The sequence below is a fragment of the Pelobates fuscus genome, chromosome 2 (assembly GCF_036172605.1).
Source record: "Pelobates fuscus isolate aPelFus1 chromosome 2, aPelFus1.pri, whole genome shotgun sequence".
Taxonomy (NCBI): Eukaryota; Metazoa; Chordata; class Amphibia; order Anura; family Pelobatidae; genus Pelobates; species Pelobates fuscus.
The window spans coordinates 155,349,530-155,373,818 of record NC_086318.1 but is presented as its reverse complement, the minus strand read 5'-3'; the positions used below and the strand labels follow the sequence as shown (position 1 = coordinate 155,373,818).

Genomic DNA, 24,289 nt, shown 5'->3' with positions numbered 1-24,289 from the left:
ATATTTAGGTATGGAACATAACGTAATATGAATAAAATATAAAAAAATGAGAGAAAATATGATTTTTTTTTAATTTTCTTAGTTCTATGTGACATTCTAACTGTGAATGTCATAATACTGTTTGCTTTTACTGCAATAAAATACACATATTTGTATTCAGCGATGTCTCACGTGTAAAACAGTACCCCCTATGTACAGGTTTTATGGTGCTTTGGGAAGTTACAGGGTCAAATATAGCATGTTACACTTTTCAGTTTTTTCACATTGAAATTTGCCAGTTTGGTTATGTTGCCTTTGAGACTGTATGGTAGCCCAGGAATGAAAATTACCCCCATGATGGCATACCATTTGCAAAAGTAGACAACCCAAGGTATTGCAAATGGGGTATGTCCAGTCTTTTTTAGTAGCCACTTGGTCACAAACACTAGCCAAAGTTAACGTTAATATTTGTTTGTGTGTGAAAAATGCAAAAAACTCATTTGAAAGCCAATTTTGGCCAGTGTTTGTGACTAAGTGGCTACTAAAAAAGACTGAACATACCCCATTTGCAATACCTTGGGTTGTCTACTTTTGCAAATGGTATGCCATTATGGAGGTAATTCTTATTTCTGGGCTACTATACGGTCTCAAAGCCAACGTAACCAATCTGGCGAATTTCATTGTGAAAAAACTGAAACGCAAGCCTTATATTTGACTCTGTAACTTTTGAAAACACCATAAAACCTGTACATGAGGGGTACTGTTATACTCAGGAGACTTTGCTGAACACAAATATTTGTGTTTCAAAACAGTAAAAAGTATGACAGCAAAAATATCGTCAGTGTAAGTGCCGTTTGTGTGCGAAAAAGGCAATAAATTTTACTTTCCCTGACGATATCATTGTTGTAATAAATTTTACGGTTTTGAAACACAAATATTTGTATTCAGCCATGTACAGGTTTTATAGTGTCTTGGAAAGTTATAGGGTTAAATATAGTGCTAGCAAATTAAATTCCCTATACTTTCGGCCTGGGTTGTTAGGCAGGTCCCGCTAATTGTAATTAATTAGGATACCTAATTATGTAAAATTATTACATAAATATATATGTAAAATTATTATATATACACGTGTGTGTATATATATATATGTATATATATGTATATAATTTTTTTACTATTATTTTTATTTATATATAGGTATACATATAGTGATGTATACGTATATACTTGGGTATATACATATATATTATTTCGTTCTACGTGTATTTTGATATCTATATCTATATATATATATATATATATATATATATATATATTATCAAAATACAGTTAGAATGAAATTACACACATATATATTTTTAATTATTTATTTTTTTATTTTAATTTTTTTTACGTATTTACATATTTTTTTATTATAATATATATATATAATTATAATTATGTATATATTTAATCAATATCCTTCTACGTGTATTTTGATATTAATATATATATATAATTATATATATAAATATTAAAATACACTTAGTGTATGTGTAAATGTGTGCGTATATATATATATATATATATTATATATAGATCATATATATAATATATATATAAATGATGTAAGTGTATTTTATTTTTAACTTTAATTTTTTTTTTTTTTTACATTAAGGGGTTAATAGGGGAGGAGAGGGGCAGAGACAGTGTCAGCCAGTGATTTTACATCACTGGCTGACACACAGGATCAGTGATCACAGTGACAGGCTGTCACTGTGATCACCTCCTGCAGATCGCGGTAATTGGCCACAGGGGGAGTGCCTGGGTGGCCAGGCATGCCCCCCACCGCGATCTGCAGGGGGATCCTGCCTGCAGTTACTATGTGTCAGCCAATAGGCTGACACATAGTAACTCTGATCGCAGTGACAGGCTGTCACTGCGATCAGATCGCAGGGAGAGGCTGTCTCTGCATTCAGATCGCAGAGACAGCCTCTCCCTGCGATCATACTCTGCAGATCGCGGTCACTGACCGCAGGGGGACTGCCTGGGGGGCCAGGCATGTCCCCCGACCGCGATCTGCTGCAGAGAATTCCGCCGGCTCCATGTGTCAGCCGATTTTAAAATCGGCTGACACATGGTAAATACCGATCGCAGTGACAGCCTGTCACTGCGATCGGAAGCTGCAGACCGCGGTCCCCAGGCACAGGGGGGCTGCCTGGGGGGCCAGGCATGCCCCCCGACCGCGATCTGCAGCGGCCATGTTCCGCCGGCCACGTGGGGGGGTAAGACCGCCCAGGACGTACCATGCCGTCCTGCGGCGTTTAGAGCCGCCCAAATAAGGACGGCATGGTACGTCCTGCGGTCTTAAGGGGTTAATGCTGGTCATGTTAGAGAGGTGTCATAAACACAGTGCATCGCAGTTTGCTGCATATGGGGCTGCGTAGTGGCAGACTCGTCAGAGTGCCCAGGATGAACCCTGTCCACCACTTTCAATGGATGGGTGGGTGTGTGGGTGTCGTTTACCTGACAACAGGATGCACTATGGGAAGAAGGCAAGGCGAACATAGGCAGTGTTGTGTCCTGGGCAATGTTCTGCAGGGAAAGCTTGGGTCCTGTTATTAATGTGGATGTTACATTTACACATATCACCACATACACCCCTTCATGGCAATGGTGTTCCCTGATGGCAGTGTCCTCTTTCGAGGATAATGCAAAAATTGTTCAGAAATGGTTTAAAGAACATGACAAAGAGTTCAATATGTTACTTTGGCCCCCAATATGCCCAGATCTGGAATGTGCTTGAATAATAAACCTGATCCATGGAGGCCCGATCCTGCAACTTGCAGGACTTAAAGGATCTGCTGCTAATATCTTGGTGCCGGATACCACAGGACACATTCAGAGATTTTGTGAAGTCCATGCCTCAGTGGATCAGAGCTGTTTCGGCAGCACGAGGAGAGCCTACATGCCTACATATTAATGTTGTGGCTGATCAAAACAGTAACTGATTCTCATCTTATCGATCCTAATCTTTTTTATTTTTTAAATCATTTTTACCTTTGTTGCTCACTTAGAAGATAGATACTGATGTCTTCTCATTCACATTGTTATCCTCATCACACAATGTATGCCAAATAATCAGTCACCATACTGCACAAATATAGTGTCTAAATAAATTCTAGCTCATACAGACATATTTACCAACATTCTTGTCCATACAGTTATTTCTACTTTGCTACTTTTTACAGTTGAACTTTTGCACATTTCATAAAAGCAAAGGCACAATTTATTTATTCGGTTGAAGATTTTAGAGCGTGTTATTCTGCTCCTAGATCTATGACTTGGTCCCCACACTTATGCGTCACCTCCCAGGACCGCACGAGAAAGCGTTCAAATACTTCCACATTTTGTGTTCCTTCATCCATAATGAGGTCAAAGAACATCAGGAGCTACTCAGAAGTGAGTTGCGAGCAAAAGAGGACATGGATTTCATAGATCATTATCTGATTCAGATCTCCAAGGTACAATCAGCCTATTAAACATGATAACTAAAATAACCATGGTCCATATATTCATGCTAACAGTTCTCTAAGTTATCAAGTCAAAACATATTTTTTTATAAGTTTGCATTTATGTTTCTTAGAGTGCGTATCTGTATTAGTTCCATGATCATTGTTAACAGGCTCATCTTTGTAAGCCCCCAAATTTTAAAGTTTAGAACTGCCCCAACGTGACATTTGTCTGTGCATTGAAAGATTTCTGTTGGGAAATATTATAATATAAACACTAAAACATCCATAATGTGTCTTGTATTTGTTGGAGGTGATGGCGGCAGGAAACTCACAGAATATAAGAATACACATACCCTATGCTAATCTCTTGCCTTTATCTCTCAACCCAATCACACAGGCCAGCCAACTAAGGGTGGATTATGAGACAGCGCTGTTTAAGTGCTCTGAGCTGGGTGTAAATGCATCTAATGCACTCACTCTACACTTTTTAGGGACAGTTCCCTGCTGTCCCCCTACACTCACACTCAGGGATGTACCTACAGCATTTGGCACCCAGGGCGGATCCTGAGCTTGGCACCCCCTCCCCCTCCCCCCCCCCCCCAAAAAAAAAACCTGTAAAAAATGTTTTTTGTTTTTTTACAATTTGTAAACTTTGCAAAACCGCTGTCAGCCCCTCCTACAAAACCCTTGTCCTGCCCCGCCCCTCCTACAAACCCCCTGTCCTGCCCCCTTCTACAAATCCTGTACTGCCCCTTCTACAAATCCTGTACTGCCCCGTCTACAAAACCCCCGCAACCCCCTTCCACAAATCCCCTGCTTATCCCCCCTTATAAAGACTCCTGTCCCAATGCAAAACCCCTGCCCCTTCTATAAAATCCCTGCAGCCCCACACACACAGTTACAGACAGATAGTCACACACTCAGTTACAGGCATACAGTCACACACAGTTACAGGCAGACAGTCACATGCACATAGTCACACATGCAGTCACAGACAGTCATGCACACAGTTACAGGCAGACAGTCACATATACATTGACACACACACACGACAGCAGCAGACAGTCACATGCACACAGTCACAGACAGTCACACACGGTTACAGGCAACATCAAATGGTCACAGGCAGACAGTCAAACATATATAGTCACATGCAGTCACACACACAGTTATATGCAGACAGTTACACACACAGTCAGTTACAGGTAGTCACACACAGTCATAGCCAGACAGTCATGCACACAGTTACAGACAGACAGTCACATATACAGTCACTCACACACACACACACACACACACACAGTCACAGGCAAACACACACAGTTACAGGCACACAGTCACATAACGCAGACAGTCACACATAAAGTCACAGACAGTCATGCACACAGTTACAGGCATATGTATAAAGAAGAAAAAAAATATACACAAGAAATACAAATGCACCTAACCAACTTAATGGTAGGAATATGCAGAGGTACTTAACTGAGTGTAAGATGGATACAGCTTCCCAAGAGGTTTCCCCCAAACGAACCTCAAATACAGATATGTGAATGAACAAAAATGGGATACAGCTGAATGACTAAAAAACAAAAGAATACATAGCACATAGTGAAGTACAATAACAGTAATTGGATTTAACCCACAATGATTGCACTCACGAAATAGTGTAGAGTAATGCGCCTTTAAGCCCACAAGGGGCTAAAGTAGTGTTCGCCTTCCACGGATAGGTTACTCTGTCTTTCCAAGAAATGGGAGTATGCCAGTTGGAATGTAAATTTTTTTTTTTATTTAAAGGCAATAAATAGCCTTAATCAAGAATCAATAGTGTGGGGATATTTATGGGATAACAATTGTAACAGAGAGAATTACCCACTATTTTTAATTCTCAGATCCCAAAGATCGTTATCGTTATAAGTGAAATGTATATCATATAATAAAATCACAATTGTTATAAAAATAGATAAATTTTTATTTCTTAACAATTTAAATAATAATACAGAGTAACATGCATGATAATAATCAATGGAATTTCAGTATAACATGAATATGCAATACAAAATGGTAATATAAACTTCCTAATGGTTAACGCAGTTTAGAATCTACACATTAGCCGTCAAGAAGATTTATGATGGGCTTTCTTCACAGAGACAAAGAAAAAGTTTCACACAGAGACAGAATTCCTCAGCGTGCAGCGTAAAGCCATAAAAACTTAGCTGGCAGTTAGAAATAACCCTTAAGATCTATTCCTATGTCATTTTAAATAAAATAACAGTTAACCAGTCCATTAGCCACTTCCTTGATCCATCCAATTAAGAGAAAATCTTACTATGTTATATAAGCAGAATTTAATTAATTTGTCTAATAGATATTTTATCTTATCTTAGAGCAAATCAATACAGCTGGATAAATGTCACGATATGCTAACATGTGATATGTCAGATAAATAAATTAATGGCTATTATTAATCCCAGCTGCAGATGGGATGCTATAACCATATATATATTCTTTAGTAATAAAGATTTCTAAATATGGAAATCTGAACGTGCTTTTATCCAGTCATATATCATGCTATTAATTTTAATTAATTTAAATTAATTAATGAATGAATAGATATTCTCACCAGATGTTCTCAGGTAGCTAAGTGTCAAGGGTCTCTTTCTCTGCATGGAGTGTAAGAGTTTCTGAGTGTCATAGGCCTCTCTGCATTGTCCCCGACTCTTTGCATTCATCTGCCCCCTCTCTGCATCTCTGAATGCCCGAATGCTTGAATGACCTCTCTCCCATTTCTCTTAACTTTTTAAAGGGAAATTTTCTCTGATCGTCAGTGGCTTATTACCCAATGGGAACACTGTGGGTGTGGTTCCTTTCTAGGTAACCATTTTAGTATTTGGGCTCTAGATGGCAGTCTTGTCTCACTAAACATACCTATCCAGGAAAGAGTTAACTTTTCCTGGTGGCTATTTTGACATCATTTTCGTTATCTTTATGGTTACTATAATTTTATATTTTCTGTCAGATCAAGAAGTTTTCTTGAAATTTTGTCCAGACTATATGTCGGCAAATTCTGCTATAATTTCTAATACGACAGTTTGTGAACTTTATTTCAACTTCCACTATAATGGGACGTTGTTAGATATAGAAATAAAATTAATTATTTAATCTTCTCTGTCACCTATGTCTGGGTTTAGAATTTATTCTATTCCATTAGCATTTTAGACAGTCTGTCCATCCCCCGTTCTCATGTCTTATCTCTTTGGTTTGTTTATACAAGACATTCTTAGCCCTGGCTCAGTTTTAGTGTAACAGAAAGGATAGAAATCTTGTGTCTTTTGTCTTGTGTCTGGTCTGTCCATTGTGACTTCAGAACATACACTTTTAATTTCTATCATAGCACAAAATGTCTGCCGATATAAATACCCTGACAATAGATAAAATTTAAAATTAACTTTTCGTCCATACAAATTGGACTTCCTCAGAGATAATTGTGCAGTTTGAACAATAATATAAAATACAAAGCATGCATAATCCCACCCCCGACAGAGTCCCTTAAATACAACCAGTCCGTGTGTTGATTGGAGAATTATCTCCTGGAAACAACTTTCCAATGAGGGAATATTGCCTCCAGATGGTTTTCACATAAAGAATTCGCAGCAAAAATCAGCTGTTATCCGTCCGTCATATGTTGTTACTTTGCGTTCCAAATGTCGGTTTCCGGTTGCGTTCCACATACGTATTTCCGGTTGCAGATGGCAACAAACGTCATGGACGCTGACGTTGCGTTCCAAGACAAGGTATATGCATTCCAAATAAAAAAACACTCAAATGGCTGGATAACTAGAAGTAATCTCGGAATAATGACAGCAATCAGTAAACAGACTCTCATATTACAAATTAAGACACATGTATAACAAAAAAATGCCATCATCCACACAGTTACAGGCAGACAGTCTCTCTCACACACACACACACACACACACACAGTTACAGGCAGTCTCACACACATACGCACAGTTACAGGCAGACAGTCTCACTCACACACACACACACAGTTACAGGCAGACAGTTTTACACACACACAGTCACACAGACACACACTCTTACTTACAGACAGTGGGCTGGAGGATGACTGGATTCCCTGAAGTCCTTCTCTGAAGCCTGTGGAGAAGCATAGATTCCATCTTGCTGCACCTCCTAACAACAGCGGGTAAGGGCCATATTAAGCCCCGCCCCCGCTGCCAGTTTGACTCTGCCCCCTATTTTGCTTAGCTCCGCCCCCACTTTACCCTTTGTGCGGCCAGTTCAGCTGCTCTTTGCGTGGGTGAGCTGTTCTGGACGCACGGCACCCTAACTACCTGGTGGCACCCAGGGCGGACCGCCCCCTCCCTTAGTACGCCACTGCCCACACGTCCTTTTCTCTCCTTCTCTTCTTCCTAGGCAGAAGATCCTGATAAGCATCCTGGAACAGAGAAAAAAGGTGGATGTAGTGAGTGTGAAAGAAAGGGGGCATGCCACTAGTAGAGAGACTGAAGAAGCAACAGCATTTGCACAGTGTGTAAACTCACCTTTACCTTAAAGGAACACAATAGTGTGAGGAATACAAACACTATAGTGCTGGAATAAATGTTTAGGTGTCCAGCCTCGCTCTCTGTAGAAATAAAAGGTGAGTTTACTCACCTTTTCTCCCATGCCACACCAGTCTCACCACGGCTGGCCCCACCTCAATGGCTTAGATCATCAATCTTAATTATCTCAGCCAGCTCAATGGTTTCCCATGGAGAAGCATTGAAACGATAGTGCGCATCCATGGCAAAACACCACCCTATGCCAATCAGCATCTCCTCATAGAGATGCATTTGTCAGGATCGGGACAGGGATCCAACACGCAGAGTACAAAGTGTAGTAGGTACGTATACCGGACCTTAGAATGGCCGGACTTAACGTAAGGAGTAAGTAGAGAATGGTCAGAGACAAGCCGAGGTCGAGGGAACGAGAAGACAGGTAAGCGAGAGACAAGCCGGGTCAAAGGATAACAGAGGTAAGCAGAGTGATACAAACAAGCCGGGTCAGAACCAAAGAGACAATAGACATACAAGAGCACTGAGTGACTAGACTGGCTAGAACCACGACAGGGCAATGAGCAAATGCGGCAAGCTCTATTAAATACCCCGGTTCTAGGAGGTAATCACGCCCCCGACGAGTCCTGGTTCGTGTTCAGGGTTTGAGTGACAGATCGAGCCGGCTTGGCGTCATGACGTCGGCTACTGAGCGTCACGTCATAAAAGGGCGTGGATCCCTCGCGGCCGGCGTGTAACCGACCGGAGGGACTGCGAGGAACGGAGGAAACAGCCCTTCTGAACGGGAAAACGTCTAAGTCTCTCCTCTTATCAGAGGTAGAGACTACAGGTACCCTGACAGTACCCCCCCCCTCAGAAACGCCCACCGGGCGGAAGCAACCGGGACGAGATGGAAAGCGGGAGTGAAAAGCCCTGCGGAGGCGAGGAGCATGAACATCCTCCTGAGGTACCCAAGTCCTCTCCTCAGGACCATATCCCTTCCAGTCGACAAGATACTGTAACTTCCCTCGAGAAATTCGAGAATCGATGATGGAGTTGATCTCGTACTCCTCCTGACCCTCAACCTGAACAGAGCGAGGGGAGGAAACAGTGGAGGAAAATCTGTTGCAAATTAACGGTTTCAGCAAGGAAACATGAAAAGAGTTAGGGATGCGTAAGGCAGATGGAAGTACTAGACGATACGCAACCGGGTTAATACGAGCCAGGACCCTGTAAGGACCAATGTAACGAGGAGCGAACTTCATAGAAGGAACCTTTAAACGGATGTTTTTGTACTCAACCATACCCTATCACCCGGAACAAAAACAGGAGCCGCCCTTCTGCGTTTATCAGCGTGTTTCTTGAACAACATGGAATTATGTAGGAGAATTTGTCGAGTCTGATCCCACAACTTCCTCAGATTGGCAACATGAACATCAACCGACGGTACCCCTTGGGAAGGAGACACCGAGGGAAGAATGGAAGGATGAAAGCCATAATTCATGAAAAAGGGGCTAGAACGAGTGGAATCACAAACAAGATTATTGTGTGCGAACTCTGCCCAAGGAATCAAACCGACCCAATCGTCCTGATGTTCGGAGACAAAACAACGCAAATATTGTTCAATTTTTTGATTAGTACGTTCAGCAGCTCGGTTAGACTAAGGGTGATAAGCAGAAGAAAAATTCAATTTGATGCCCAGTTGAGAACAGAAGGATCTCCAGAAACGTGAAAAAAAATTGGGAACCTCTATCAGAAATAATTTCGGAAGGTATCCCATGTAAACGAAAAATTTCTTTAGCGAATATTTCCGCCAATTCAGGAGAAGTCGGAAGTTTAGGTAAAGGCACAAAATGAGCCATCTTAGTAAACCTATCGACTACAGTGAGAATAACAGTCTGTTTTTTAGAAATAGGCAAATCAACAATAAAGTCCATGGCCAAGCAGGACCATGGTCTCTCAGGAATGCCCAAGGGCTGTAATAGACCACATGGAAGAGTATGAGGTTGCTTAGTCTTAGTACAGATCTCACACACTGCAATGAAATCCTTAATATCCTTTCGTAAAGAAGGCCACCAGAAATCTTTAGAGATTAAGGAATATGTCTTGCGAATTCCAGGATGCCCCGCCACCTTACTCTCGTGGAAACACTGTAAGAGCTCCCTTTGGAGTTCAGGAGGAACGAAGTGTCTTGCCACAGGAGTCTGCCCAGGCGCCAGATGTTGCAACTTCATGATTCGGTCAAGCAGTGGAGAATGAATTTTAAGACTTGTGTTGGCGATAATATTGCACTTGGGGACTATAGAGGACATCACTGGCTCAGACACAGTAGAAGGTTCATATTGGCGAGACAAAGCATCGGCTTTAGAATTCTTAGAACCAGGTCTATAAGTGAGTACGTAATTGAAATGGGTGAGAAATAAAGACCAACGAGCTTGCCTGGAGGATAATCGCTTGGCCTCCCCAATATAGGACAAGTTCTTGTGGTCCGTCAAAATAGTAACAGGATGTAAGGTCCCTTCCAATAAATGTCTCCACTCCTTTAAAGCCATGATAACTGCTAGTAGTTCCCTGTCACCAATGTCATATCTGCTCTCCGGGCCAGATAGCTTTTTGGAAAAAAAAACACATGGATGTAATGGTTTATCCACACCTAACCTTTGGGACAGGACAGCGCCTACACCCGTCTCTGAGGCGTCTACTTCGAGTAGGAAAGGCAGAGTAGTATCAGGGTGAACTAAAATTGGTGCGGAAGCAAAAAGTTATTTGAGGGTTTTGAAAGCAAGAAGTGCTTCAGTAGACCAATTCTTAGTGTCAGCCCCCTGTCTGGTCATATTGGTGATAGGAGCAATAATTGACGAGTAACCCTTAATGAAGCGCCTATAATAATTGGAGAATCCAATAAACCTCTGAATGGCCTTGAGACCCTTAGGTAAGGGCCATTCTAAAATGGACTGGAGTTTATCCGGATCCATCTTAAACCCTTCCCCAGAAATCACATAACCAAGAAAGTTTGTCTGAGACTGATCAAAACTACATTTCTCCAGTTTGCAGTACAAGCCATGTTGAAGAAGTTTACGCAAAACCCTTCTGACTTGTCTGTGGTGAGTCTCAATGTCCCTAGAATGTATAAGAATATCATCCAGGTATACAATAACGCAGTCATGTTGAAACTCCCTAAGAACTTCATTGATCAAGTCCTGAAATACTGCCGGCGCATTGCAGAGACCAAAAGGCATTACGGTATACTCGTAGTGCCCATATCGAGTGTTGAACGCCGTCATCCACTCGTGACCCTGCTGAATCCTCACCAAGTTATATGCCCCTCTGAGATCTAACTTGGTGAAAATCTTGGAACCCTTTAAACGATCAAAGAGCTCGGTAATCAAAGGAATCGGGTAGGCATTTCTAACGGTTATTTTGTTCAAACCTCGATAGTCAATGCAAGGTCTCAGCGTACCATCCTTCTTTTTAACAAAAAAAAAACCAGCCCCGGCAGGGGAGGAAGATCTCCTAATAAATCCTTTGCCTAGATTTTCACGAATATACTCCTCTAGGACTAAGTTCTCTTTGGTAGACAAAGGGTATACATTGCCCCTGGGAGGCATGGTACCAGGGAGTAGATTAATCTTACAATCAAAGGACCTGTGTGGAGGTAAAGTATCGGCCTTCTTTTTGTCAAATACCGCCTTTAAGTCCAGATACAGTGGCGGTATTTGTACTTCTGTAGGGTCGGTAGACTGAGTGGATGCATTAACTATGCAAAGCGGTGAGACTTTCTGTAAACACCTCTCCTGACAATTCTGACCCCATGAGATTATCTCCCCTAATTCCCAATCAATAATAGGGTTATGTCTCTTTAACCAAGAATACCCCAGGACTATGGGAACAGAAGGAGATGAAATGAGTAACAGAGATATGTCTTCCTCGTGTAAAATACCAACAGTTAAGTTAACGGGTATGGTTTCACGAAAAATCACAGGGTCAACTAAAGGTCTACCATCTATGGCCTCAACGGCCAAGGGCGTCTCCCTTAACTGAGATGGAATAGTGTGTTAAGTGACAAAAACTTGGTCGATAAAGCTCTCAGCAGCTCCGGAATCTATCAATGCCACAGTCTCTACTACTCCCCTTTCCCAAGTTAAGGAAACGGGTAGCACAAGCCTATGATCCTTATAATTATGAGTAGAGGACAAAATAGAAACACCCAAGGCCTGTCCTCTAGAGAAACTTAGGTGCGAGCGTTTCCCGATCGATTAGGACAATTTAGTCGTAAGTGACATCTGACTCCACAGTACATACACAGCCCCTCCTTTCTCCTGTACTGTCTCTCCTCTTCTGAGAGATGAGTATTGCCTATCTGCATAGGTTCTGGAAAAGGTAAGGTCTTGATCTCAGGGCTTAGAAATGAGGGAGCTAGTTTGAAGGAAGGTCTACAGGTTCTATCTCGAGTGTTCTGTCTCTCTCTTAAGCGTTCATCAATGCGAGAGATAAACGAAATTAAATCCTCCAAATTCTCAGGAAGCTCTCTAGTAGCAACCTCATCAAGTATTACATCTGATAATCCGTTTAAAAATACGTCTATATAAGCCTGTTCATTCCACTTAACTTCTGCCGCCAAGGACCTGAACTCTAGTGCATACTCCACAAGAGTTTGGTTATCTTGTCTAAGGCGCAACAGTAATCTGGCTGCATTGACCTTTCTTCCAGGAGGGTCAAAAGTTCTTCTAAAAGCAGCTACAAAGGCATTATAATTATATACTAACGGATTATCGTTTTCCCACAACGGATTGGCCCATCTCAGAGCTTTCTCAACGAGTAAGGTGATAATAAATCCGACCTTCGCCCTATCTGTAGGATAGGAACGGGGTTGTAATTCGAAGTGGATACTGATTTGGTTTAAAAAACCTCGACACTTCTCAGGAGAACCGCCATAACGTACAGGTGGGGTAATACGAGAGGAGGCACCTACAGTGGCTACCTCTAAACCTGAACTTACAGGGGAGATAGAATTATTACGCATCTCTTCTGGTGGGTTATTAGGACGAGATAATAACGCCTGTAGCGCTAAGGCCATCTGATCCATTCTATGTTCCATGGCGTCAAACCTAGGATCGGAAGGACCAAGCTGACTACTTGTACCTGCAGGATCCATTGGCCCTGTCGTAATGTCAGGATCGGGACAGGGATCCAACACGCAGAGTACAAAGTGTAGTAGGTACGTATACCGGACCTTAGAATGGCCGGACTTAACGTAAGGAGTAAGTAGAGAATGGTCAGAGACAAGCCGAGGTCGAGGGAACGAGAAGACAGGTAAGCGAGAGACAAGCCGGGTCAAAGGATAACAGAGGTAAGCAGAGTGATACAAACAAGCCGGGTCAGAACCAAAGAGACCATAGACATACAAGAGCACTGAGTGACTAGACTGGCTAGAACCACGACAGGGCAATGAGCAAATGCGGCAAGCTCTATTAAATACCCCGGTTCTAGGAGGTAATCACGCCCCCGACGAGTCCTGGTTCGTGTTCAGGGTTTGAGTGACAGATCGAGCCGGCTTGGCGTCATGACGTCGGCTACTGAGCGTCACGTCATAAAAGGGCGTGGATCCCTCGCGGCCGGCGTGTAACCGACCGGAGGGACCGCGAGGAACGGAGGAAACAGCCCTTCTGAATGGGAAAACGTCTAAGTCTCTCCTCTTATCAGAGGTAGAGACTACAGGTACCCTGACAGCATTGAATCTCAATGGAATATCAATGGAATCTCAATGGAATCTCAATGGGGAGTGTTCAGCGTCCTTATACAGAGCGTGGAGACGTTGGACTAGGAAGCATTTCTAGAGCCTGTCTGAGTGACTGCCACTAGAGGTGTTACTAGGCAGCCATGTAAACACTGCCTTACCATGCTTTTACTGCCTTTACCATGTGCACACTATGTGCTGGGAGCTAATGGAGTAGCTGATCTGTTTCACAGCAGCAGCAATATTTAATAGAAAGCTAAAGTTATCATAGCAGGAACACTACTGAAGATGGGATCATGTAAGCGAGAGCTAGGAAGATAGAGAAAGAGCTGGAGCATTAAAAAGAGCTGTGTACTGTGTGAGTATCTCTGTATTGCAGAGTAATCCATCACAGTGATCCTGGCTGTGTGGGATAGTTATGAATATCTCCTTATTGTACTCACCCTCATATAGATTCCAGGGCTAGCAGTTCTCACTCACTTTGGTTCTGTGCTTTTTTGGGGGGGTTTTGATGCAAGTACATTTATGCCAAGGGTTATCACCTACCTTTAGGCTCTTGGTCTAATCCTCTTAAGACCTATTAGCCTAACTTTTTTAATTCTTCTACTGGTCACTTCACCTATCTGTGGTTTTAATTTTGTGGCTGATACGTGTAAGTGTAGTGCTGTGCTAAACATAATTTATAAATTGTATAACATTTGTATAACTTTTCCATCTCTATTCCTATGTTCTAGACTAAATGTGACTCAAACTCCACATTTAATGAAGAAAACCTGGTCCATCTTGTGGCAGACTTATTCATGACTGGGACAGAAACAGTGGCAACTACACTACAATGGGCACTTCTCTATATGGTGGCATTCCCAGATATTCAGGGTGAGGACTGTGGGTGCAATTCATATCTTCTGTGTGTATGTCTTGTTTGCAAAGGGCCAATTTACTAAGATATTCCAGACAATTTTTATGCAGTTGATTAGTTATAATTAAGAACTTGCATGGTCTCCATGGATACAAAACATCTATGCCACAAATACATTACAAGATGCAATAACTATTTTTTTTTGTAGAGGGAAAGTATTTTTCTAATTAAAAACAGGAATAATTTCAAAATTATAAAAGGTCAATCAGTTCTCAATATATTACTTTTCTCAGACAGACACACAATGAGACAGTTAGTTTTGGAAATGTATTCTCATTTCAAGGAAGGTGAGGGATTTGCTAAAATGTGCATCTTTCCAAAGTAATACATATGCTTCTGTGCAGGGAAGGTACAGGAAGAGTTGGACGCTATTCTTGAAGGGTCACACATGATTAATAACGAGGACCGAAAGCGATTGCCATACACCAATGCTGTGATTCATGAGATTCAGCGCTTTGGAAACATTGTCTCCGTTGGAGTTGTGAGAAAGTGCATGGCAGACATAAGGCTACATGGCTTCAAGGTGCCCAAGGTGAATTACATCCAGACTTATTAAACCTATCATATTGCAAGCAATCAGAAAACAGAACATACAAAATAAATAATCAAGGGTCAAAATTTCCACTCACCAATGGCAATCAGTAAGTAAAAATGTAGCCCTGGCATGTAGCAATTCACCTCTAGTGAATATGCCATGGACCCTCCAGGGTTGCAGTGGCAAGTTACTTTTAAAGTCTGGCAAGTGGTATATGACTGTAAATTTCCTGCCCTGATATAATATCATAATAACATTAATATAGTTACGTAATAATAGAAAGGACAGTGAAATTTGTAGGAACTAAAACACAAATTTCTATAATAACACACATTTTCTTATGGTGTATACCTAGTAAATATATAGTGTATTTTCTCTTTTGCAATAGGGTGTGTACGGGCACACCCGATACACTCTTACACAAACCTCTGTCTCTATCTTATGCAAAAATATGCAAATATATAGATGAAATTCTAGATAAAGATAAAGAGGAAGACAACAATATCAGGAAAAACCTAATATGTGGTCATAAATATGGTCAGAGAGGTAATGTGGGCATGACCCAAGCTAATTAGAAAAAGGATACAAATAAGGTAATCTGCCTAACAAAGGTAGAAACACTCCTTACTGAAATTACCTTCTAAGTAGAATCATTCAAAGGTAATGGCAGGGGCGGAGCCTAGCATCCGGACGGAGCGGTCGTGCTGTGCCTCAGCTCCCGCTCCACTCGACGATTTTCGGGGGTGATACCCCCAAATAACGGCACGACCACGACCGGAAGGCACCTGACATGCTGGGGGAACTCGGGGGTACCGTCCGGTACCAAACTCTGACCCGTCACCTCTTGGAAACCGGGCAGAACACTCGGAGGCCTACCGGAGACCGGGCAGCAGGGAGGCGGCCGCTCCCCAGTCTGTCCGACCCGGCCAAGAATCCCTCGCAACAGTCATCTCCTACCCCCCCCCCTCTGGACCGATGGGGGACATCTCGGTCCAAACCCAACGACAGGCACCACAAGCATATCAGGCAGTCCTGTACTCTGCAACTCCAGACCGGCCTAACGCATGGGGAACCCAAAATGGCGGCGGCAAGCGACCCCCACAGTACAAACAGCATACCTAACACTGGGGAGCCCTGCGATATACACCAACGTATAAACGCAGCATTTGCAAGATTCTGGCACAAGCTGGAGCAGAGACTTCAAGCCCAGAGGGCAAGCAGGCTATCCCAGCCGACAGCTAACAAGCAGAACCGACCTAGCAGCATGCAGACAAAGGCGAAACCGCAACCAAGGCCAGACCGCAAACTTGAGGTGAGAGACACGAGGCAGAGGCACCCCACTCCGGGCACAGCCTCTACCCACAAGAATACCGCGCAACCACGCAGCCCACCCAGCCCGGGTGCCAGGAGGGATATACCTCCACAGCATCGACCACCCCGCAGGAGGAATGCCCGCCGCTGGCGGCGAAAGAGATCCGGCACCAACTGCACCCACAACGGGATTGCCTCGACCTCACAGAGTCATCGAGCCAGTGGTCAGAAGATGTCACCCCCCGAATGGGCCTGGGGCAGGAGGGGGCCCGCGCCCTGTGCCGATCACTCCAATGCATGGGACTGTTCAGCATATGCCTTACCAATGCCGACTGAAGGCATAGGATGACCCCCAGCAACTACAACCGCCGCACCGCGGCCTAGACTGCTGCCACGCCACACAGCAACGCAGCAATAATGGACTATGTCCTCCTACACCTAACGCTGTTTACTGTAACTTGCAGTTTACTAATCTATGTTATTAAGCATGCCTTTAGTTTAAATACTGCTCTTATCCTGTGTATTAATTACTGGTGGTATGTTAGACCCATTCTGTCTTCCTTTTGCTTTGACTTAGCACACTAAGCACTGACCATATGTCCTTGATTTAATCCTCTAAATTAGCATGGGTAACTAATGTTTTGTTTTTTTTTTTTCCTTGTTATACATGTGTAACCTGTCGCCCGCCTAGCATGACCTAGCGAGATACTAATCCGGATCCTACGATCCTTAGCTTGTATTTTCAAATTAGAGCTTAACTACGTTACATAAAAAAAAAAAAATTAGGCATTGATAATCTGGAAATGTACGTTAACTTTCTGTATTGTTGTACCAACCCTATAATGTAACTCGCTTTAACGTTTCCTCCGTCTTCTCTTTTGTACCCCATACTATATGCCTTAATAAAAATCAGATTGACAAAGGTAATGGCAAAACAACAAAAGATAATAATAAAAATAATAAAATTTATTTAACCCCTTAGTGACCAGACCGCTTTTCAATTTTCTTACCATTCAGGACCAGGGCTGTTTTTACATTTCTGCAGTGTTTGTGTTTAGCTGTAATTTTCCTCTTACTCATTTACTGTACCCACACATATTATATACCATTTTTTTCGCCATTAAATGGTCTTTCTAAAGATACCATTATTTTCATCATATCATATAACTGACTGTTAAAATAATTATAAAATATGATGAAAAAAAATGTTAAAAAAAACACTTTTTCTAACTTTGACCCCCAAAATCTGTTACGCATCTACAACCGCCAAAAAAACACCCATGCTAAATAGTTTCAAAATTTTGTCCTGAGTTTAGAAATACCCAATGTTAACATGTTCTTAGCTTTTTTTGGAAAGTTATAGGGCTATAAGTACAAGTAGGACATTGCTGTTTTAAAAGATATATTTTTAAAATGTATCAATAGTGACATTGTAACACTGTTATCTGTCATAAATCTCTTAATCACAACTCACATGTAGATATTTTTTTAAAGTAGACAACCCAGGGTAGTCAATATGGGGTATGTTTAGTCTTTTTTAGATGCCACAAACACTGGCCAAAGTTAGAATTTATATTTGTTTGTGTGTTAAAAATGCAAAAAACTATTATGAACGCTAACATTGGCCAGTGTTTGTGACTAAGTGGCTACTAAAAAAGACTGAACATACCCCATTTGCAATACCTTGGGTTGTCTTCTATAGCAAATGGTTTGCCATATTGGGGGTAATTTTAATTCCTGGGCTACCATATGCTCTCAATGGCAACATAACCAATAGACATGTGCAATTATTTCGGTCTGAATGTGAATTCGGACAAATTTCGGGGAATTCGGACATTCGGATGCTTCCGAATGTCCGAAGTGCCGAATTGCCAAAGTCCTGAAGTATTGAACCGAACTTCATTGCCGAAGTCCCGAATTTCGGAAGTTGTCAGGATTACTAGTTGATCCAGCATGCAGAATTATATCACACCTAGGACTAATGATAACGTATAACCGGACCTCAGAATTGCTGGACTTAACGTATCTAAGAATAGTCAGAATCCTTGCCGAGGTCAGGGATACAGAACGAGACACAACGATGAGGGAAAGCCAAAGTCAAATACCAGAAATAATACGATCAAGAACACTCTCTCGGATAACCATGACAGGGCACTGATCAAAAGGTAATTTGGGTTTAAATAACCCTCCTAGAGCTGTAATTGACTGTATGTGACCTCTGACCCCAAAACGTGCGTGCACGTCTATGACGTGACATCGCACGCACGTGAGCACCACCTTTGATATGGGCAAAGGCTATTTCCTTATTAAAAACAGAACCGCAGCGGCCAGCATCTCTGTTAACGCCGCACACACCGGAGACCGGGATGGAAGGAGGTTGGGCTTTGATTTGCTAAGATAAGTATTTGTAATTTCTGTCGATGTGACTGCTGTGTTTCAGTGCGGCCATGCCGACAGAAACCCGTGGCACCATGACGGAAGTGCCGAATTTCGGAAGTGTCGAAATGCTTTGAATTTCTGAAAAGTGTAAAAAAAAAGAAAGGGAGGGAAAATTATGTGAATGATGACAGGGTTAGGGATGGGTTATGGTAGAGATAGGGTTAGGGTAAGCTTAAGGTTAGTGTAGGGTTAGGGCAGGGTTAGGAGTAGGGTTGGGTTATTGTAGGATTGGCTTAGGGTTAGGGTAGGGTTTGCTTAGGGTTAGTGTAGGGGTAGGGGTAGTGTTTGGGTTAGGGTAGGGTTAGAGTTGGGTTAGGGGTAGGGTTATGGTTGGGTTAGGTTATTTGAAAACAAGAGTAAGAAGTTCCGTCCAATGGCCAATATTACAATAAGATATAAAAAGTAACTTTTAATATGGTCATAGGGTAGCGTTAGGGTTGGGTTAGAGTTGTGTTAGGGGTAGGGTTATGGTTGGGTTAGGGTTATTTTAAAACAAGAGTAAGAAGTTCCGTCCAATGGCCAATATTACAATAAGAAATAAAAAGTAACTTTTAATGTGGTCGTTTTAAAACGCAAGTAAAGTCAAACTAGCTTAACAGTGTAACCTAAAGTACAGTGAACACACAGGATGAGGAAGGGGATAATTGTACACAGGGTAAAGGTGGGGAAATATATACACAGGATATAACGGCTGGTAATATCTCTAAGTGAATGTTAAGGGTTTGGCAAAACAGGAACTCTAATGTCTTTCCACAACGAAGAAAGCTAACAGCTGATAGAGATACCAGTTACAGTGTTGCAAATGCTTCCCTGATATAGTCACTTAGGGACAAAGTATCAAAGTTACCCATGAGGTGTAGGGAACCTGAAAGTGTCTGTATAGTATATAACTATAGTGGGGTCACTAAAGGTATACACAGTAATTAAGTAAGATACAGTATCCCTACATATGGGAGAGAACAGCTGACATTTATATTAGCGGGAAATAATGACAAGAGATGCCAATAGAACCCAGAGATATGAAGAGTCTTAGAAGCTAGTGGAGAGATAAATATACTGGCTAGATCAGCAAGTCTGTGCCTTCAAGGGCACCTAATAGAGAGAAGATAAACTGCTACACTAGTTAAGATGCAGACTCAAAGTACAATTATTAGTCCAGTCTATGGTTTAGTAGCATAATATAGAGTATATAGGAAAGCCACCCTTAAGAGTCTGTCTACTGGTAGCTGATCGAGGGGGTTTCATACCCTGTGTGCCTAATATCGGCATCTATCTCATAGAATAAATCAGTGCTTTCAAGGGCACCTAGCTAAAAAAAGAGTTTACTGCTACACTAGCTAACAAGAAAAAACAATGGCAAGTAAAAATGTATATGTCCGGTTACAGACCAGGAGGCAAAAATCGCCCAAAATATATCGGGGGTCTGACCTTTCTGTAAATTACGGTAGCAAGTTGCAGACTACCAAGGGTTTATTAGCCCAATTTCTTTCAGGAATCTGACCTTCAGCTGCACTGTCAAGCTACTCGTAGGAGCCCCTGGGTTAGGGTAGGGTTGTTTTAGGGTTAGGGTAGAGTTAGGGCTAGGTTAGGGCTGGGTTGGATTAGGGTTAGGGTAGGGTTAGGATTAGGTTAGGGTTGGTTTAGGGTAGGGGTATGGTTAGGGTAGGGTAAGTGTTAGGGTTGGGTAGGGTAGGGTTAGGGTACGGGGTTGGGTCAGGGTAGGGTTAGAGTTAGGTTAGGGTAGGGTTAGGGTAGGGTTGGCTTAGGGTAAGGGTAGGGTTATGGGGTAGGATAGGGTTAGGGTAAAGATAGGATCAGGGTTAGATTATGGTTAGGGTAGGGTTAGGGTTAGGGAGCCCTACAGATTTTCCGAATTGCTGAGTCCTGAATTGCTGAAGTCCCGAACCGAACCGAAGTGCTGTGTGAAAAATTCAAAAAATTTCACTTTCACTGACAATATCATCGATCACCCGACGGCCCGGGAGTGAGGGGGGGTTTGAGCTTCCAGCGCTCAAATGTGCCGCGGACGTCGTTAATTACCGTTTTTTGTCTGACGTACCCTGTACGTCCGCGGTCACTAAGGGGTTAAACAAGATCCTAAAGTTAAAATACGATAGAGTAAAGTGAAATTAAGGAGAGCAGGAGAAAGTGTCTCGTTGTAATAATCAACAAGTATGAAGGGTATTGAGAAATCCCTACAAGGGTATAAAAAATCCCTATATAAAACCTAAGTGTGCTGCATACACAAAACAATATGTATAGTATAGCCTGAGAAGGGGAACACATCCGAGGTGTTTAGGATATCAGTTACACAGCAGGCAGCATACAGAACATGTAGCCTATGTAGGACAGTATGTGAAAAGATAGTCAGAGATAGGTAATAGCCAGTGGTGTTCTCAGATAGAGTAGTGGGAATAGACGTGCATCTAGTTGAATGGAGGTGTAAAAGATCCTATGTAGCTTGCCCTGCGTGTTTAACATAAAGAGCAGCAGCTAAGACAAACGGATAGACAAACTATTCTCCCCTCAATAGAAACGTGAACTAAAAGAATAAGTGCATCGGCACACTAAGATGCTCGACGCGCATTTCGGCAGTAAATCGTGCCTTTTGTCAAGAGCAAAAAACTTTAACTTTAGGATCTTGTTTAAATAAAGTTTATTATTTTTATTATTATCTTTTGTTGTTTTGCCATTATCCTACTTAGGAGGTAATTTCACTAAGGAGGGTTTCTACCTTTGTTAGGCAGATTCCTTTACCTTATTTGTATCCTTTTTCGAAATTCTAGATAATTACCTTTAGAGAGAAAGAGACCACAGTCAGGGAGTGTTATTTTTTTTTTTTTTTTGGTTCATTTATTTGATACCTATGTCTCCCTGTTGCAAGCAATTCATTTTTTTTTTTTTTTTATCATTCATCACACAGGGAACCATAATTCTTCCAAATATTTCCTCTGTTCTGTATGACCCTGAGCAATGGAAGTCACCCAGAGAGTTCAGCCCACTACACTTTCTGCAAGAAAATGGAACATTTGAAACCAAGGAGGCCTTCTTGCCATTCTCATCAGGTGAGAAGACATACACCGCTAACCAAATACACAAACCAATGTGTGTAATCTGTAAAGTAACACACCTCCCTGGTCCTAACATACAGCCTATACAGAAAAATCGACGGGGATACAGCTAGTCCTGTGAACTCTAACACAAAAAAATAGATGTCCCTACAATATTTTAATTAGTAAAACAATGACGTGTGATAATTTTGTGTGTGATACAGGATTAAGTCAAATTCCTACATTTAATGGCAAGATTCAATATAGTAAATATAATACTATTAAACAACAACAAGTAGAATTTACAGATCCATAATTACTCTAGAAGAAAATATGATGTCTAAATACCATAAAGTGCAAAACATAGATAGTAAAAATATTGATAAAAATGTAATAAAAACACAAAACAAATAAATTAGTTAATACATACATTTATACAATTATTAATATTAAAAAAATAACAAATTGTATATTATTACATCTCAAATATATGGAGTGTAATTATTTGTAGAATTTAAGACAAGCTCAAGCTAAAAAAAAAGTAAATTCAGAAAGTCTGCAAAATGCACAAAATTCCTTATTTCTGCCACTATAAAAACACAACATTGGGGTATGTAAAGTGGTACAAAGATGTAAAGGGGAGGAGCCACCAATGAAAAAATTACCTCCTTGTTCTACTGGTCATCGCAGTAAATAACAATGTGCAATAATTATGCTACACAGTAACAATCTCGTACTTAACTAGAATTGCTTTGATTATCCGTGTTCTTGGTTAATTAGTGGCTCTTGTCTCCTAGGACAACGGGCATGCTTGGGAGAGCATCTGGCCAAGATAGAACTCTTTCTTTTCTTCTCCAACCTACTGAGGACATTTAGCTTTCAGGTTCCTGAAGGAGAATGCCAGCCTAGACTGGACTATGTCCAAGCAGCAACTCTCCAGCCTTACCCATATCGGGTCCGTGCTGTATTGCGCTAATGGAACAAATTAATTATTATTTGCAATGAAGAAGACTTGATCTTTCAAAAACCTTTACAATCCCATTTATAACTGTCAGAGAATACACAGAGAATAGAAAATACATTTTAAGCTATCCTAACATCTATTCTAAAGCTTTACTAAATATTGTTTTGTTTATATTAAAATAATTCATCCAGTTTTGGGTAGCAGAGCATTTCTGAGCACAACTCAAAATTCCGGATTCCTCATTACACTCGAACACCAATTAAAAGCTATAATAAATAGACCTTATGTATTTCAACTTTTTTCAGGGCTTACTCGTGGGCTTATTTTAATGGACATATCCAGGGCCGGATTAACATAGGGGCTGATGGAGCTGCAGCTCCAGGCCCAGGCCCATGGAATAGGCCCATTTAAAAAAAATTAAAAATACAAAAAAAATATATATATATATATTTTTTTTTTAAACTTTTTTTTCCCCACTACTCTTAGGTTTGCCACCTGACTAGTATTTTAAGGCACAGCCAATATTTGAGGCTGCCTGGCCATGATGGTATTGCAGTAATACCGGCAATACAAATGCAGATATTTTTCTCAGTATAAACGGAGATTACTCTGCAATACCAGCACCTGCCAGTAGGTGTCACTGTGTATGGAGAGAGGCAGGGATAGGAAGTTACAGCATATCCCTCCCTGCCTCTCTCTACTCACTGATACTCAGGGGAGCAGCTACACAGAACAGAGAGTTCAGAAAGCAGCTCACAGCCTGCAGAGACAGACTACAGCTCAGGGAAGTGAGGGATGAGGGGAAAGGCAGCAGGGAGACCTTGGGACACTGAGACACTATGGGACACATGGTGATACTGAGACACTAGGGGACACTGGGAGATGTGGGGACACTGAGACACATGGGGACACGGAGACACTAGGGGACACTGTGAGACATGGGGACACTGAGACACATGGGGACACTGTGAGACATGGGGACACTGAGACACATGGGGACGCTGTGAGACATAGGTAGACACCCAGTGTCCCCTAGTCTCCCAGTGTCCCCTAGTCTCCCAGTGTCTGTGTCCCCATGTCTCCCAGTGTCCCCATGTCTCCCAGTGTCCCCAAATGTCTGTGTCCCCATGTCTCCCAGTGTCCCCATGTCTCCCAGTGTCCCCAAATGTCTGTGTCCGCATGTCTTTCAGTGTCCACATGTCTCCCAGCCAGTGTCTCAGTGTCCCCATGTCTCACAGTGTCCCTATGTCTCCCAGCCAGTGTCCCTAGTGTCTCAGTGTCCCCATGTCTCCCAGTGTCTGTGTCCCC

General features: G+C 41.9%; 1 protein-coding gene across 1 annotated transcript in view; it reads left to right on the top strand.

Moving 5' to 3' along the window:
• Positions 1-22,993, top strand: part of LOC134585652 (cytochrome P450 2J5-like) — a 42,976-nt gene extending 19,983 nt beyond the window's left edge. Inside the window, exons 5-9 of the mRNA XM_063441106.1 lie at positions 3,294-3,482; positions 14,498-14,639; positions 15,027-15,214; positions 21,891-22,032; positions 22,815-22,993. Coding sequence (XP_063297176.1) covers positions 3,294-3,482; positions 14,498-14,639; positions 15,027-15,214; positions 21,891-22,032; positions 22,815-22,993 — 840 coding nt within the window. The remainder of the gene's footprint in view (positions 1-3,293; positions 3,483-14,497; positions 14,640-15,026; positions 15,215-21,890; positions 22,033-22,814) is intronic.
• Positions 22,994-24,289: the final 1,296 nt, after the last annotated feature.